This window comes from Cinclus cinclus, chromosome 1 (genome assembly GCF_963662255.1).
Source record: "Cinclus cinclus chromosome 1, bCinCin1.1, whole genome shotgun sequence".
NCBI lineage: Eukaryota > Metazoa > Chordata > Aves > Passeriformes > Cinclidae > Cinclus > Cinclus cinclus.
Window position 1 is genome coordinate 135791390 of NC_085046.1, and position 13798 is coordinate 135805187.

Genomic DNA, 13798 nt, shown 5'->3' on the forward strand with positions numbered 1-13798 from the left:
ATTTTGATCTTCAAGGTCATAACCAAATCCTTACCCTAGCATTTACACATTATATTTTTATAAAGAGTGAATGATATTGATAGAATTTATTGCAATTTATTTACAATTGAAAGTCTTTTCAGTCAAAATAATATTTTTCTTTGTCAATTTTCTTTTAATAATTATCATAAACTATTTATGAGTAGTAAATAAGAGGCTGAAATTAGGTAGCACACTTTTTGCCTAGAAGAAAATAAGCAATAATATTTCAAAGAAAGCTCCTCAAAACACAGGTAAAAAAGAGTTTATCAATTAAAGCAAAAAGAGATGAAAATATAAATTTAGTATGTAGAATATATATACACAGAGACATAGATACAGACATATGCAAAGTATTCTTAACACTAGCAGAGATGAAATATTGCAATTGACTAAAAACTTCTCTAAATTATATGTTAGATTTCTGGTTATAAAAAACTCAAAATTAAGGTTAATTTCCAGTTTAATTAATTTGTCTTTGAAATTGTATTTCTAAACCTCTTTTTTTCCATTTATATTGTCAATAAATTATAAATGCATGTTAAGCCATAGTTATCTGGCTTGTCTACATACTTTTTAGATATTTTTGTATTTATAAATAACCATGCAGATAAACAAATTTCTGATACAGGAACCAAAAGCACAGTTCTATCCCTGGGTACACAGTTCTGTCAGAGGGTACATCACAATGTGCTTCATAAAGGGAAAGAGTTTTGCTGCTTCAAAGTATAACCAAACTACAGTTTTGAAAAAGAGATCTCTAAGTGTAAATTTATAAAGAAATGTGCTTTTCACAGCCATAGGGGAGGGAAACACAATTATAGCAATGTCTTTATTTAGTTTAAATATCTGAATATTAACTATCTATTTTTTTAAATTAAATATTGCAGGTTATCAATTATACCAGCTAATGGTAAGAATGATGTGGATATGTGCAAATGCACACTACATGGTAACTACCTGAAAGGAGAGATTCTTTTGTTTATCAAGTGTGCAGATAGGATACAAAGGTTTTCCAGTTTTCAAGATTTTACAGCATCCCTGACCTAAAATAAACATATAGCAAAATATTCTGTTTTTACCTTTACAAATTCAGGGACCCTTAAACTCCTGAATTGCACCTACAGACATGTCCTGGTCACTAAATCTAATGTTTTCTATTTGTAAATATCAACCTTTAGGATACCCAGGAATTCCAACCAAGAAACACTTTTTCTAATTTAGTTTTCAATACTAAATTAGTAGATTTCTAATTCACCAAAAAAAAAAAAAATCCTGAAATATGTTCAGCAGATGCAGATACAACATGTACTCACTTTGGCAGTAAGGCCGCTCATTTCTCCAACTCCAGGTGCCATTAGCAAGACACTCGATAGATGCTGGTCCCAAACCATAATACCCAGGATCACAGCTGAAAACCACTTTTGTTTTGTACTCATAGTGTGAACCGTTCACTATTCTCCATCTTCCATGTTCCAGGGTAAAAGAATTGATGCTTGGACATGTAACAACTTCCAAAACAACAAAAAGACATAATTATTGGTGGCTTAGTGCAGGCAAATTGGGAAAATCTGTACCATCACTAATCAAAAATATATTTTAAACAGTCACATATACTTTGAAAACTAAAACTGCGTTTGAAATTGCCTGTGGTTAGAGGGTATGAGTTGTTTCATTTAATTAATAATCATCCAGAAAGAGAAGGGATAGTGTATTCAGAGTGATGCAGTTGGTGTAGGTGTAGATAGGAGCTATGCCATGGTTGAATTCACTATAGGTTGACCTTCTGTGACATCTTACATCAAGCATCTTTACTAAAATTTTAAGTACATTTAAATGGAGAAATTATTTTTCTATTCAGGTAAATGATGAGATATTAAAGACTTCTTTCAGAGGCTGCACATTGGTGATGGAAAAAGTAATGTCCATATCCAAGTTGTTATTTCAACACCTATATATTTTTGTCTCATTTCTTAATTCTAAGTGTTCTCCCTCCAGAAATGGAACAAAAAAGATTCTAAAATGCTAATAGAATAAAAAATAGTGTAGAAGCATAACGATTTTTGCCACTTTGTTTTTTCTCTATTTTCATTGGTTTTTTGGAAAGAGGTATGAGTTTGATTGTATTCTATAACTTCTAGCATGTTTATTCTGCTTATGCTGTTAGATTTCAGCATGTCTTAGTTACATACACTTCATATATGTATTTGATAATTATTTAGTACCAGAAATAATTCATAGATTAAAGTAACCTGAAGATGAAAGTTTAACTCATGTAAAGATTTGTGCTCTGAATAAATGAACAAAACGTACAGACAGGTTTTTACTCACCAGACACTTTTCACATGTTACTCACCTACACAGCGAGGTGTTTTATTGTGGTTGCTCCAGGTACCATCTGGTTGGCAGACTGCAGTAGTAAGCTCTTTGGCTGATAGCCTATATCCATCATTGCAAAAATAAGTAACACGGGTGCCAACTAAGTAATCTGTAGTTAATATCCCACCATTTAGTGGAGCTTTAGGAATTCCACAAGATATTGCTGAGTAAAGAGAAAGAAAAAGTTTTTTATGCCTTCAATATAAGTTTCCACTGACCTCAGAGAGCTTAAGCATTGCAAAATCACTAGTCTTAAATTCATTAAAAAAAAAAAAAAAATTAACTCATTAGTGTGTGTTTTAAGCATGCAAAATAAAGTCTCTTAAAATTTTAGGGAATTGAATCCAATTAAGCTTTTGCATTTTAATAGAGGAAGTAAAAAATAAGAACAATGGTTCATAACTCTGCAGATAACAATTCAAAATGCAGAAGATAATAAAGTGAAGGGAATTGAAAATATCTGGGAAAAAAATATGACTAGCATGCTTGAATTAGTAAGGAACCAATCTGAGAAAAAGTAATACGGTTTATATTCAGATTTCTTCTGTTAGTTGTACTTTGTGACCCCTGGTAAATCACTGAAATTATCTTCCAACATTCTATTTTTACCACCTGGAAAGCAGAATGGAAATACCCTTTTGAAAATATTGAATCACAGAATTATAAAATGTCCTGGGGTGAAAAGGGCCTTACAGATCTAGTTCCAATTCCTCTGAAATGGGCAGGAACATCATTTACTAGATCAGGTTGCTTAAAGCCCAGCCCAGCCTTGACCTGAACACTTCCAGGGATGGGACATCTACAGCTCCTCTGGGTAACCTGTTCCAGTGACTCACCGCCTTCACAGTAAGGAATTCCCTCCTGATGTGCAATTTGAACTGATCCTCTTTCACTTTGAAGCCATTCCCACCTATCCTATCACTGCATACCCTTGTAAAAAGTCTCTCTCCAAGTTTCCTGCAGGCCTCTTTTGGCTCTCGTCTTTGTCATCCATGACTTGTGAAGCGAGACTGAAGCACTTGTCAGCCAAGACTGAGTCAAAACCACTGCTGAGTACCTTAGGTGTCCATGTCCCAGGTAACCAGGTTTCCTGTGTCCTTCTGGAGAGGGCCCACAATTTGCTTAGCCTTCATTTTATCACCAATATATCTGTCCTTGCTTCCACTCTCTCTAGGTGTTGTTTTAATTTTGTTTTGACCTGGAGCTCCTTGCTCATCCAGGCAGGGGTCCTGAAGTTTCTACCTGACTTTCTCTCTGACAACATTTCTGAGGATGCAACATTCCTGAGATTGGAAGAAGTGATCTTTTGACTATTAACCAGTTATCTTGGTCCGCTCTTAAATCTCAGGCTTTATTCCGTGGTACTCTAGAAAGCAAATACCTGAAGTGGCCAAATTCTGCTCTTCTGAAGTCAAGGCTAGCCAGCATCCAGCTTTCTCACTGCTCTAAGGATTTTGTACTCTATAATTTCACAGTCACTGCACCCTTCAGCTTTACTGCTTGCTTCTGAGAAAAAGATCCAGCATAGCACCTCTCCTTGCTGGTCCCTCTATCTCTTAGAGAAGAAAGTTGAAAACTGCAAATAAAAGTATAAGCTGCTACTTTTTTTCTTTTCTTTAATAAAAATAATATAACAAGAGAAGTTATAGTTCTAAATAATGCTCTGTCTGTTTTGGGAATAAAAATCAAAACTAACCCTTTTCCACATTCTAAATCCATATATCTAATGTAGGTCAGATTAAAAAAAAAAAAAAAAAAAAAGGTGAAAAAAAAAGAGCTTAGTCATTTAAGTCTGAACTACCTTACTTTGAAGTCAAATCTTGAGCCCTAAGAAAGTAGCTATCATGCCCACACAGGAAAGTTAATCCTCTCAGACTACGTATAAATACTTGTTAAAAAAAAAAAAAAAGAATGCAATCTATTTTTGCTCCTACTGGGAGCTGATCTGACATAGAACTGATTTGCTTCATAAGCAATGTAACAACTGTGTGGCACCGTACTGAAGCTAATAATCACAGCTAAGACACAGGTAAAGTGCCAATCCTATAACAACTTGTAGAACAGAGGTGTAAAAATCAATGTTAAAATATTCTTGCATTGCCATTAAAAAACCCTTGCATATGACATGGAAATTTAAGAAAAAGAAAAGCCAAAGACCACAGTACAGACATACTCTGCTCAAAAGATCACAGAAAACTATTTCTAATTTGCTTGGCAACCATAAGAATTTACACCTAATGTCACAGTATCTATTGCGAACTAGAGAAAAACACACATTTAGAAGAAAATTACAGAACTGTGATTAAGAAATTGAAGACCCCAAGAAACTATAATTGAATTCAAACCTCTTGCGGGTATGAGGACATGACCCCAATAAGATAAAAAGTGACAAGCTAATTAAATAAGAATGTCCATCTTCCACCTTTTACTGAACATCTGATAAAACTACTATTTCACTTGCTGTCACCAAAGAAAGAAACAAATTCTATGACACCAAAATGAAAACATGTGAACATGTTTATTACTTCTTAAATACCTCAATATCTTGGATTGAAGATTAGACAAATCTCTCCATTCCATGATATCTACTATAACCAAGTTATAACCAAATAACAGTCTTTGCTGCAGAACTGGCCTGGTTTAACCTCTTCCCTCAAAAGCAGGTTAATGATAATAAGAACTTTGAGACAATTACAAGAGATGCCCAAACAATGTCCACTGTGTTACAACAGGGCCAGCATTCAGCACTGCATAAAATTAATATTCACTTGCAAAATATTTGTAACATGTAAACAGCAATGATGACAATCCTAAGCATCAACACATTCTACAATATTGCTTATTCATGTAACACACATAATTCACATTCTGTCTCTTTTACGAATCAGTAAAATATATATCAGATACATTCTAGCTGCAACTTGAGATGTTCTATATCTACCACTGAGATTAATTACTCCTTCAGTATTCAAAAATCTCCATTAGTGACTTGGTGTAGAGGAGACGAATCTCTCTGCAGACAGCCCTGCGAGGGCCCCCTGGAACCTCCTTTGAGATAAGAAAAACTACTTGCTTAGATGACCCATGTTTGAAAAAATGTAACCTCTTCTTCTTATCTTTTTTGAATATTATTGGTTAGGTTTGATTCCTTATAATTGGTTGTCCCAAACAAAGAAAGATAATGTAGTTGGCCAAAATGTGTTAACCCTGTTTTCCATTGGTTTACTTGTGATCCCCCCAAACCCTGTTAAAGTACATGTGTGATCCCCCATCTTTGGATTTGTAACCTGACCCCTTCACAGACTATAATAAATCCTGTGGAAAAAGTCTGAGCTGCTCTCCCCATCTTTTTATGCCATCTGGAAACTGCAGGTTTCTGTGAGAAACCATGAAGCTGAGTGCCCCAAAGGCCAGCACTCACAAACCTTGGAACTTTCCCCTGCCTGACAGCAACAGGGCAGGGGACACAACAAAAAGTTAAAACTTGGTAAATTTTGAGTCATATTATCCATGTTAGTAGTCAATCTTGTGGCACAAGTAAAATATGTCCCTCCCTTAACCTTATTTTTTTAAGAAACAAGGTGACAAACAGCATTGCTTGATAACAGGCTTTTATATAAACAACAGACCTCCCAAGGGTCACCCAATGGCATTTTTGTCTACAGCAGTTTTGAGCTGAATTTCACATTTGTGGAAACTTGCACTGAAAAGTTGCCCAGAGAAGTTGTGGTTGCACATCCCTGGAAGTGTTCAAGGCCAGGTTGGACTGGCTATAAGTAACCTGGTCAAGTGAACAGTGCTCTTGCCCATCCCAGTAGGATTGGAACTACATCTTTAAGATCCCTTCCATGTAAACCCTTGTATGATTCTATGAAAATTACCTTTTAGTTAGGTGAAAGTGTGAAAATATCAGAAAAAGTTATTGCCACATCAGATACTTTGGCAGGAAAAAATGACAATAGGAACTATCCAAAATTCCCAAAAAATAGATCTATCACAGAAATGTTTGGTCACTATATGTCACCTTGGGCAATATTATTAATCAAAGTGAAACATTAAAATCTATTATGTTTTCACAAACTTCAGAACATAGTTCGAGTTCCAAAGATACACATAAAAAATAAACACAGTCCTTGGAAAATCTTAGTTGTATTAGTTCTCAAAGAACATCAGCATTTCAGAAATTATTATTAGACTACAATGAAGTACTTAAATATTCTTCACTAAATGGTAAAGCACTGATTTTTGTATGTCAGTCTTATTATCTCCTCTTTAAATACTGTTTCTTAAAACTGCATTTGTTTTTACGAGGTTGACAAATTCTGGCACAGAATTATGACCACAAAATATTTCCCTGCTATCCATTTTAAGTCAGAAAACTGATGGCTTACATTAGAAAAAGAAAGTTTCTTAGAGCATATATATTATTTTTTTTTTTTTTTTTTTTACATAAAAGAGCTTACCTTGACAAGCAGGGACTGGAACATCCCACGAGTAATACCCATATGGAGACTTCCTGCATACGGCAGTACTTTTCCCAATGAGCCGAAAGCCGCGATCGCAAGCCCAGCGAACCATGCTGTTGAGCTGTCCACCTGTCTGACTGACAATGAAACCGTGCGGGGGCGACTCCGGGGTGCTACAGTAGAGAGCTTCAAACACAAATATTGAATGAATAAAATATGTCTTTAGAATTCAGGAAACAATTCTTGAGAAATTCTTGTGGAACTCAGTGGACATCTGCTTGGACTCTGAGAAACCATTAGCATTAAAAACAATTAAAAGTTGTATTATATGTACCAGTAATGCGTGCAATGAAAAATTTCACAAAATATAAAAGTGATAAAAATAAAGCTTCATAAGGGCTTTAGAAGATTCAGGTTCCAGGAGCCTCCAAAAATAGTTACAGCTCACTTTTATGGTTGTCTATAGCTTTGTGGTTTGGTTTTTGTCTGTTTGTTTGTTTTTTACTATCTTCTTTTTAAATCAAATAAGCTACTGAACTTTAGTGTATGAGGAAATTTATTGCAATTATATACATCTCAGTAGTGTAAAAATTTTTGAAAGAAGGAAACAACCAGTACATCCTGAACATAACTATTTTTAAATAGTACTTTCTTTCTGGTGCTATATAAGGTCTTACATTTAAGTTCTGTGATACATTGAACTAAAGTGAAGTAAAATATTTAAAATAGATTTTTATGTTATTTATGACCATCACCATAAATCCATGGCAAATTGCTGAATCTGCTTTTAGTTGTTGATTTATTCAGAAGACATTAAGTCTCACAGAAGTCTGATCTAGAGAATATAAAAAACTGTAAATCATTATGAGAGCAAAAAGTATTTGTAGGAGTTACAGTTTTTATAATCTGAAGTAATTTATGTACTTAACAACTCTGACATTAAATACTGGTTACTTACTATGTTTCCTTTATATCCCTTGTTCATTGAGGTTTGGCTATCTTGTCATAGGGGTGGACCAGAAGGCTCTTATAACCTGATAACCCCTTTAAGAGGAATTTTGTTTGTGTAAAAGTTTAACTTGGTCTCTGATTAATTTGATTAATGGCTGCTAGCCCTAAAGGCTGGTTTCCCTTTTTGTAGGAAAGAAAACTGTGCTGGAATTTTGTTCCAAAGTGCTTCCTTTATGCTTTGAAGAAACATTGATAACTTGATATTTATTTTCTCAGGCAAATAGAGAACTGCTGCTTCACTTGCTCTTTGAATATTTCCATGTCTCATGACTTACTTCAGGTCAGTGTTTTTCTCACGTGAAAGCTTCCTCTGACCAGAATGGAGTCATATGGCTGTTTTTTTACAACAAATATTTATTAAATATATTAAAGCAGAGAGCAGAATCAGGACTACTGCTATATCTTTCAGATTGCATACTATGAAGGTATTTTCTTCCTTACACCAAATATCTCCTGACTATACTTTCCTGAAAGAATCAAAGATCGAGAGACCTCTGCTTTAGTGTATTAAGACATACCAGTATTTTCTGTGTGAAACAGATCACTAGAAAATATTTCCTGCCTGCTCTCAACACTTCTCTCACTGCCTGTAAGGAAAGACTTGGAAGAATTTTCTCTTCTTTCTCTTTTAACAGATCCAAAAGGGACTACAGAAAATTAAAATTGTTACCGTATATTATTTTATGTTGAGTAAACAGTGAGTTTTACCAAATTAACAACATTTTAAGTCTGAGAAAACTGTCCTTTCCGAAAGGGAAAGACGATACAGTTTCACATATGATCCTAATTATTTAATCCTTAATATAGATATTACTCTAATTATTTTTCTTCAGTTGTGAAGCAGCCAAAAAAATTATGTGAAAAAAAACAAAAAAAACCCAAACCAACACAGAAGAAAGAATTTTTTGCTTATTCTTTATTTCTTTATCCACCTTGTGAAATGAAACCACTTTATGTCAATAACTTGTCTTATATCTACAGATACTATCCTCAGCACTTTTCCTTGTGTGTATTTCATAGCTTTGGTCACCATAAAAAATTCAAATATAGATCTTGTGCAATTGCTGTAAATTGCAACAAATCTACTTTATCTTGACTAATTAAAATAATTTTCCAGTAAAATATATATTGGATAATCTGTAAAAGGAATTTTGCTAACATCTAACTTTGTCAGGTAACATTTCCATACACCATTCATAAATATGCTAATTTGAATTAATAGCACATAAAATACTGGCTTTCTAACATGCTGATCTATCTCTTTTAATGTTGATTGCTGCTTCTGTTGAACCTTAAATTAAAGAGTTCAACACTTCAGGGTTTTCTGTTTCCTCGTGGTTCACTCCACTTTGTTGCAATGCTTTCTCCTGTCCCACCAAAATTCTTAACAATGAATTACATAAAGATCTAGTTAGAAAAATACCCCAGTATGAAGAGGCATACAAGTGCACTTAAATGGGAGAGAGAAGGCGGAAACTTCTTTTATTTTTTAGTACTGGCTTATGCCATTTTGAAGCCCTGTCTTTTATTAATTCTAAACCAAGCATATATGAGGGGGGAGGGTTTTACCTCACAAGATGAGGTTCATATAAATAGAACAGATTGGATTTCCTTCCAGTTTGGTTAATTAACGATACCAAACATAGCTTATATTACCCTTTTCACATAAACAAACATTCCATGTTGGAATTTTATGCACATTACAGAAAGTCACATTTGCATACCTATATATCTTATCCTGAAACCCTTTTTATTGGTGCCATGATCTGCTGACCACCGGAGAAACACTTCATGACCATTGCTGGTTATATTTAGAGAAGATGAGTAGTCCCCGCTGAGAGATATGAGTAGTGGGCTGTGACTATTTGGTCCTTGGTACAAAAGAAAGGAAAAAAAAGAAGGAAAAAAAAGGAGTTACAAAGTTTAAAATAACATACAATGAACTATATGCACACAATTAATATACATGCAAAACATCTTTCCAGCAAATGGAAAATTAATTTGAATTTAAAAATTGAAATATGTTATAACTGGAAGCTATATATCTGCTCAAAAGAAAAATTATGTCTAAGTATAGCATGCAGTACAATTTTAAAATCAACTAATTCAGTTCTTTTTACCATAACAAATTAAAATAATTCCTTAAGATTTTTTATGCTTAAAAAATATTATAGGCATAAACAATAGTAATTAGACAGAAGCAATATAAAAGAAATTATAAAGATGAAGTATAATCTTAAATTATGCATCCTATAGTTACCATCAAAAACTTCAAGTATATCAAACTCCTTTTCTGTCTGGAAGAATTCAAAGAACATGCTGATATTATAACCCTTTTCCACAGTAATGGTCCATGCACACATCTGGAGGTTTGGGTAGCTGTCAGGATATCCAGGGCTCAGTATTACGCCTGTTGAATCCAGACGCATTTCATTGGCTGGACAGAGCACTGTGAAACAGAAAAATTGGCAAAAAAATCTAAAGCCCATTATTTCTATTTCATGTGATTGACAAGATTTTCCCAAGTTTAAAAGAACTGCATTGCTCATTCTATTTTCTTAAATAGAACAGTGATTTAAAATATGATGAAGGAATTTAATTTTGAATTAAGCTGGATTCACTAAGTTTACAAGAATAATATTCTCATTAAATACAAACAGTTGACATTACCATGTTATTGGCAGTGTTTTCAAAAAAATATGTTTGCTTCATGATATATGAACAAATGCCTTCAGCATATTCAGAACCTCACACTGCTAAACAGGAGTTTTGAAATATTTTTGTATTGACAACTAACTCCTACATGAAAATGAGTTAGTCCTGAGTTACACAAGAAAAATAATAGAATCTTAGTTTTCTCAAGAACAGCGGAAATAATATTGTCTCATTAATTACAAAAATCAGGTTTTATATTGAGAAAGTTATTGAACTATGAAGAGAGAAAAAGAATACAAAATGCAGAGAAAGGGAGAGAAAAAGAGTATTTATCCCCATAAAAAAGACTTTGTAAGAATCTTAGAATATTTGGGTTGGAAGTGACCTTTGAAGGTCATCTAGTCCAACCCACTGCAAACTCATCCAAACTGCACTTGAAAAACTGTATGTGCTCATATATTTAAAAAAAAATATTTGTATCTCAGTTGCAAATTACCATCTAATTGCTAAACTTCAAAAGTTGCTCCTCATGTCCTGTGTATGTTTCAATTACTCAAGAAGAGATGGAATACACCATCTCCATCCCACTTAACAAAACTCATATGGCTGGAATCTGGCTGCCAAACTACAGTGCTGTGCCAGTTGTGACACATATCTCAAGAAAATTAACTAAGTAATCTTCTCAGCTTTATATGTACATACAGGCATATTTTTATATAAAAATGTGTGGCAGGAAGAGCACAACAGTAGTCAGGCTGCACTCGTTTATTTGCATCTGGTTTTGCCTTGCAAACTGTTCTTAATTCCAGGATTTTCAGCTAAACGCCTCTCAGGAATTTTATAGAGATCTTAAAGACTTGTTTCTGTTAAACAGATTCCCTTGGGAATTGGGTAGCTAAGCTTTATGTGAATCAGAGAAAATGTATCTGAGATACAGTTAAGATTCTCCATTAAAGAATTTTCTTAGGGTCCCCTTATTATGATGCAAAATAGAGTCTGAATCTACTTACTCTTAAATTTCCATTTTTATCCTGAATATAGAAGCCAATTTAAAGGAAAATTAAGGGCAAACTTGCATGCTTTGTTTGGACAATAATCTGTTTAAACTAAACAAGATGATGGAAATTGGCTAAACTTGTGAAATCTAGTGACTATCTTCACACCTAAAGGAAATCTTCAAGAATTTTAAGAAATGCTCATCCAACTGACTCACACTAGAGAAAAACAGAGGGAAAAAAAAGTAACATAGTTTTAAATAGTACTAAATATGATTCGAAAAAGTATTTTCATAATTAGAATTACTGAATAAATATTAAATATAGTTTTCTGCCATTTTATTTGTAGGAATTCTTCATTTGTCTTGTATATCTTTGCTGCAATACCTTAGATTTAAGAATAATATATTGTTACTTAAATTCTTCTCAGCAGCATTCTTCAGACTTATTTATGGGTTAATTTTGAATGCTGGTATCAATTTATTTCAAGTCAAAAATTAAAGAAAAATTCAATCAAATGTTACTTTACACTGGCTAAAGCACATAACATATGCACAGGGTTAAAGCATCCGGAAGTAACAGTATTAAGTTAAAAAAAAAAAAAAACAACATATGCTCTACCCAGTGAAAATAATTAGTAAACTAGAATTAATATGAACGGACAGAAAACTGAGACTTTTCTTTGTGACTCTTACACAGTGTGTTATATTCTACACAATGAAGTAAGCTTATCCATAGCCCAATACCATACAGCAAAATCATGAAAGACAGTAAAATTTTTGCATGTATTTTTGCTGCCTTTAGATTCCACAAAGCTCTCTATTCATCTTTCATTACTGAAATTTAACATATATCATGTGATCTTCAAACCTAGACTTTATATAAATAAATATAAAAGAAGGCATGCTGCTGCTTATTCTAGGTTGCCAGTTGGACTGGTCACTTTAACACAATTTGAGATATTCCTTTGGAATTTTCTTTTTAATTTTCTGACTCTAACTCTGAAGACCATGTGAATTTCATTCTGCTTAAAACAGAAGTTATACGACCACCAATTTAATAGTTAGCATTGGAAACAAAGTTTAGCATTCTTATCTGACACAGAAGATTAACTGTGGTTAACTGAAGTCATCACTCCTGAGCTTTTGTCTTGGGCCTTGCACTGAATACAAATATGCCTTTAACAAACACGCACTGAGACAATGCCTCAGGATCACCACATAAGTCTCTATTTTCCCTATCTAATATTACATCATTTTAACATTTAAAGCAATGCCTGGAAGTTACTATGGTTTTCCACCTATTAAATGCAATACATCTGCCAAGTAAGGACTTAAATTAAAATTGGGGTGTTGGAAGCTATTTCTAGACACATTTTTATGTAACTAAATGACTGGATTTTCAAAAAATTATCAGAGAAAAAGTTCTTATGAAGCTCACATTTCAATTTCACTTTGAATGTTTAAGAAGCAGACTCATTGCTGTGGGTGATTTTGACTTCTGCATAATTTTGTCCGTAAAATCAGGGGGAAACAGTTATTCAGTTGCAAGAGTAGACCCTTTCAGCTTTCCAGGAATGGAGGAAAAGAGTATATTTATACAAGGTTTTTTTTTTTTAACTCTCAGCTGAAAGCTTAGGTGAATATTACAGTAATAATAAATTCCTAAAAATTAATATTCTGATGTTCAGTTCTTAACATGCACGCTGTGCACAATTTTATAACTTTAGAAATTTCTAAGAAACAGTAAAATATTAGTTTTACTTGTAAATGCAGTAATCACAATTAATTTACTATTGCCAAACAAATCTTTCATCATTAGTGTTTTATAGATATGCTAACGAATTAAAACAACTGGAGAAGGACACACCAGAATATCAGATTGGTAGAAAAAAACAGATGGCAGTATTTTTCATATAATACAAATGTAAACTAAACACACTTATTATGACTGATTTGGGAAAGGATTTTAATCCTGTTGTAGATGTTAGAATACTAAGCTCAGGAACAGATGGAAACAAAGGAATATCACAGAAACCAGCAGAATCCAAAATGGCTTATCTTTACATAACTTATACTTTTATGAGGCTGCGGTGTTTTGGTTTGGTCTTTTTTTTTCTTTAAAAGGCTTCATCATACATGTTCATAACTCTTTGTGCTTGATTATCCTTCCAGATACAAATGGAAGAATTAGCAGGAAAACATAAACTCATGCCCATGACTGGAATTTCAAAGAGATTCTATTTTTTTTAATGGAGCATGTGCAAGGCCTATC

General features: G+C 33.5%; 1 protein-coding gene across 3 annotated transcripts in view; it reads right to left on the reverse strand.

Moving 5' to 3' along the window:
- The window catches only part of CSMD3 (CUB and Sushi multiple domains 3), a 590741-nt gene that overhangs the window by 62804 nt on the left and 514139 nt on the right, over positions 1–13798 (reverse strand). For 2 of the 3 annotated variants that reach the window (XM_062491358.1, XM_062491342.1), the window contains 5 exons: positions 10135–10323; positions 9599–9745; positions 6861–7049; positions 2375–2560; positions 1335–1529 (listed from right to left, as the gene is read on the reverse strand). In XM_062491358.1, coding sequence (XP_062347342.1) covers positions 1335–1529; positions 2375–2560; positions 6861–7049; positions 9599–9745; positions 10135–10323 — 906 coding nt within the window. The remainder of the gene's footprint in view (positions 1–1334; positions 1530–2374; positions 2561–6860; positions 7050–9598; positions 9746–10134; positions 10324–13798) is intronic. The other variant, XM_062491350.1, reaches the window with a different exon arrangement.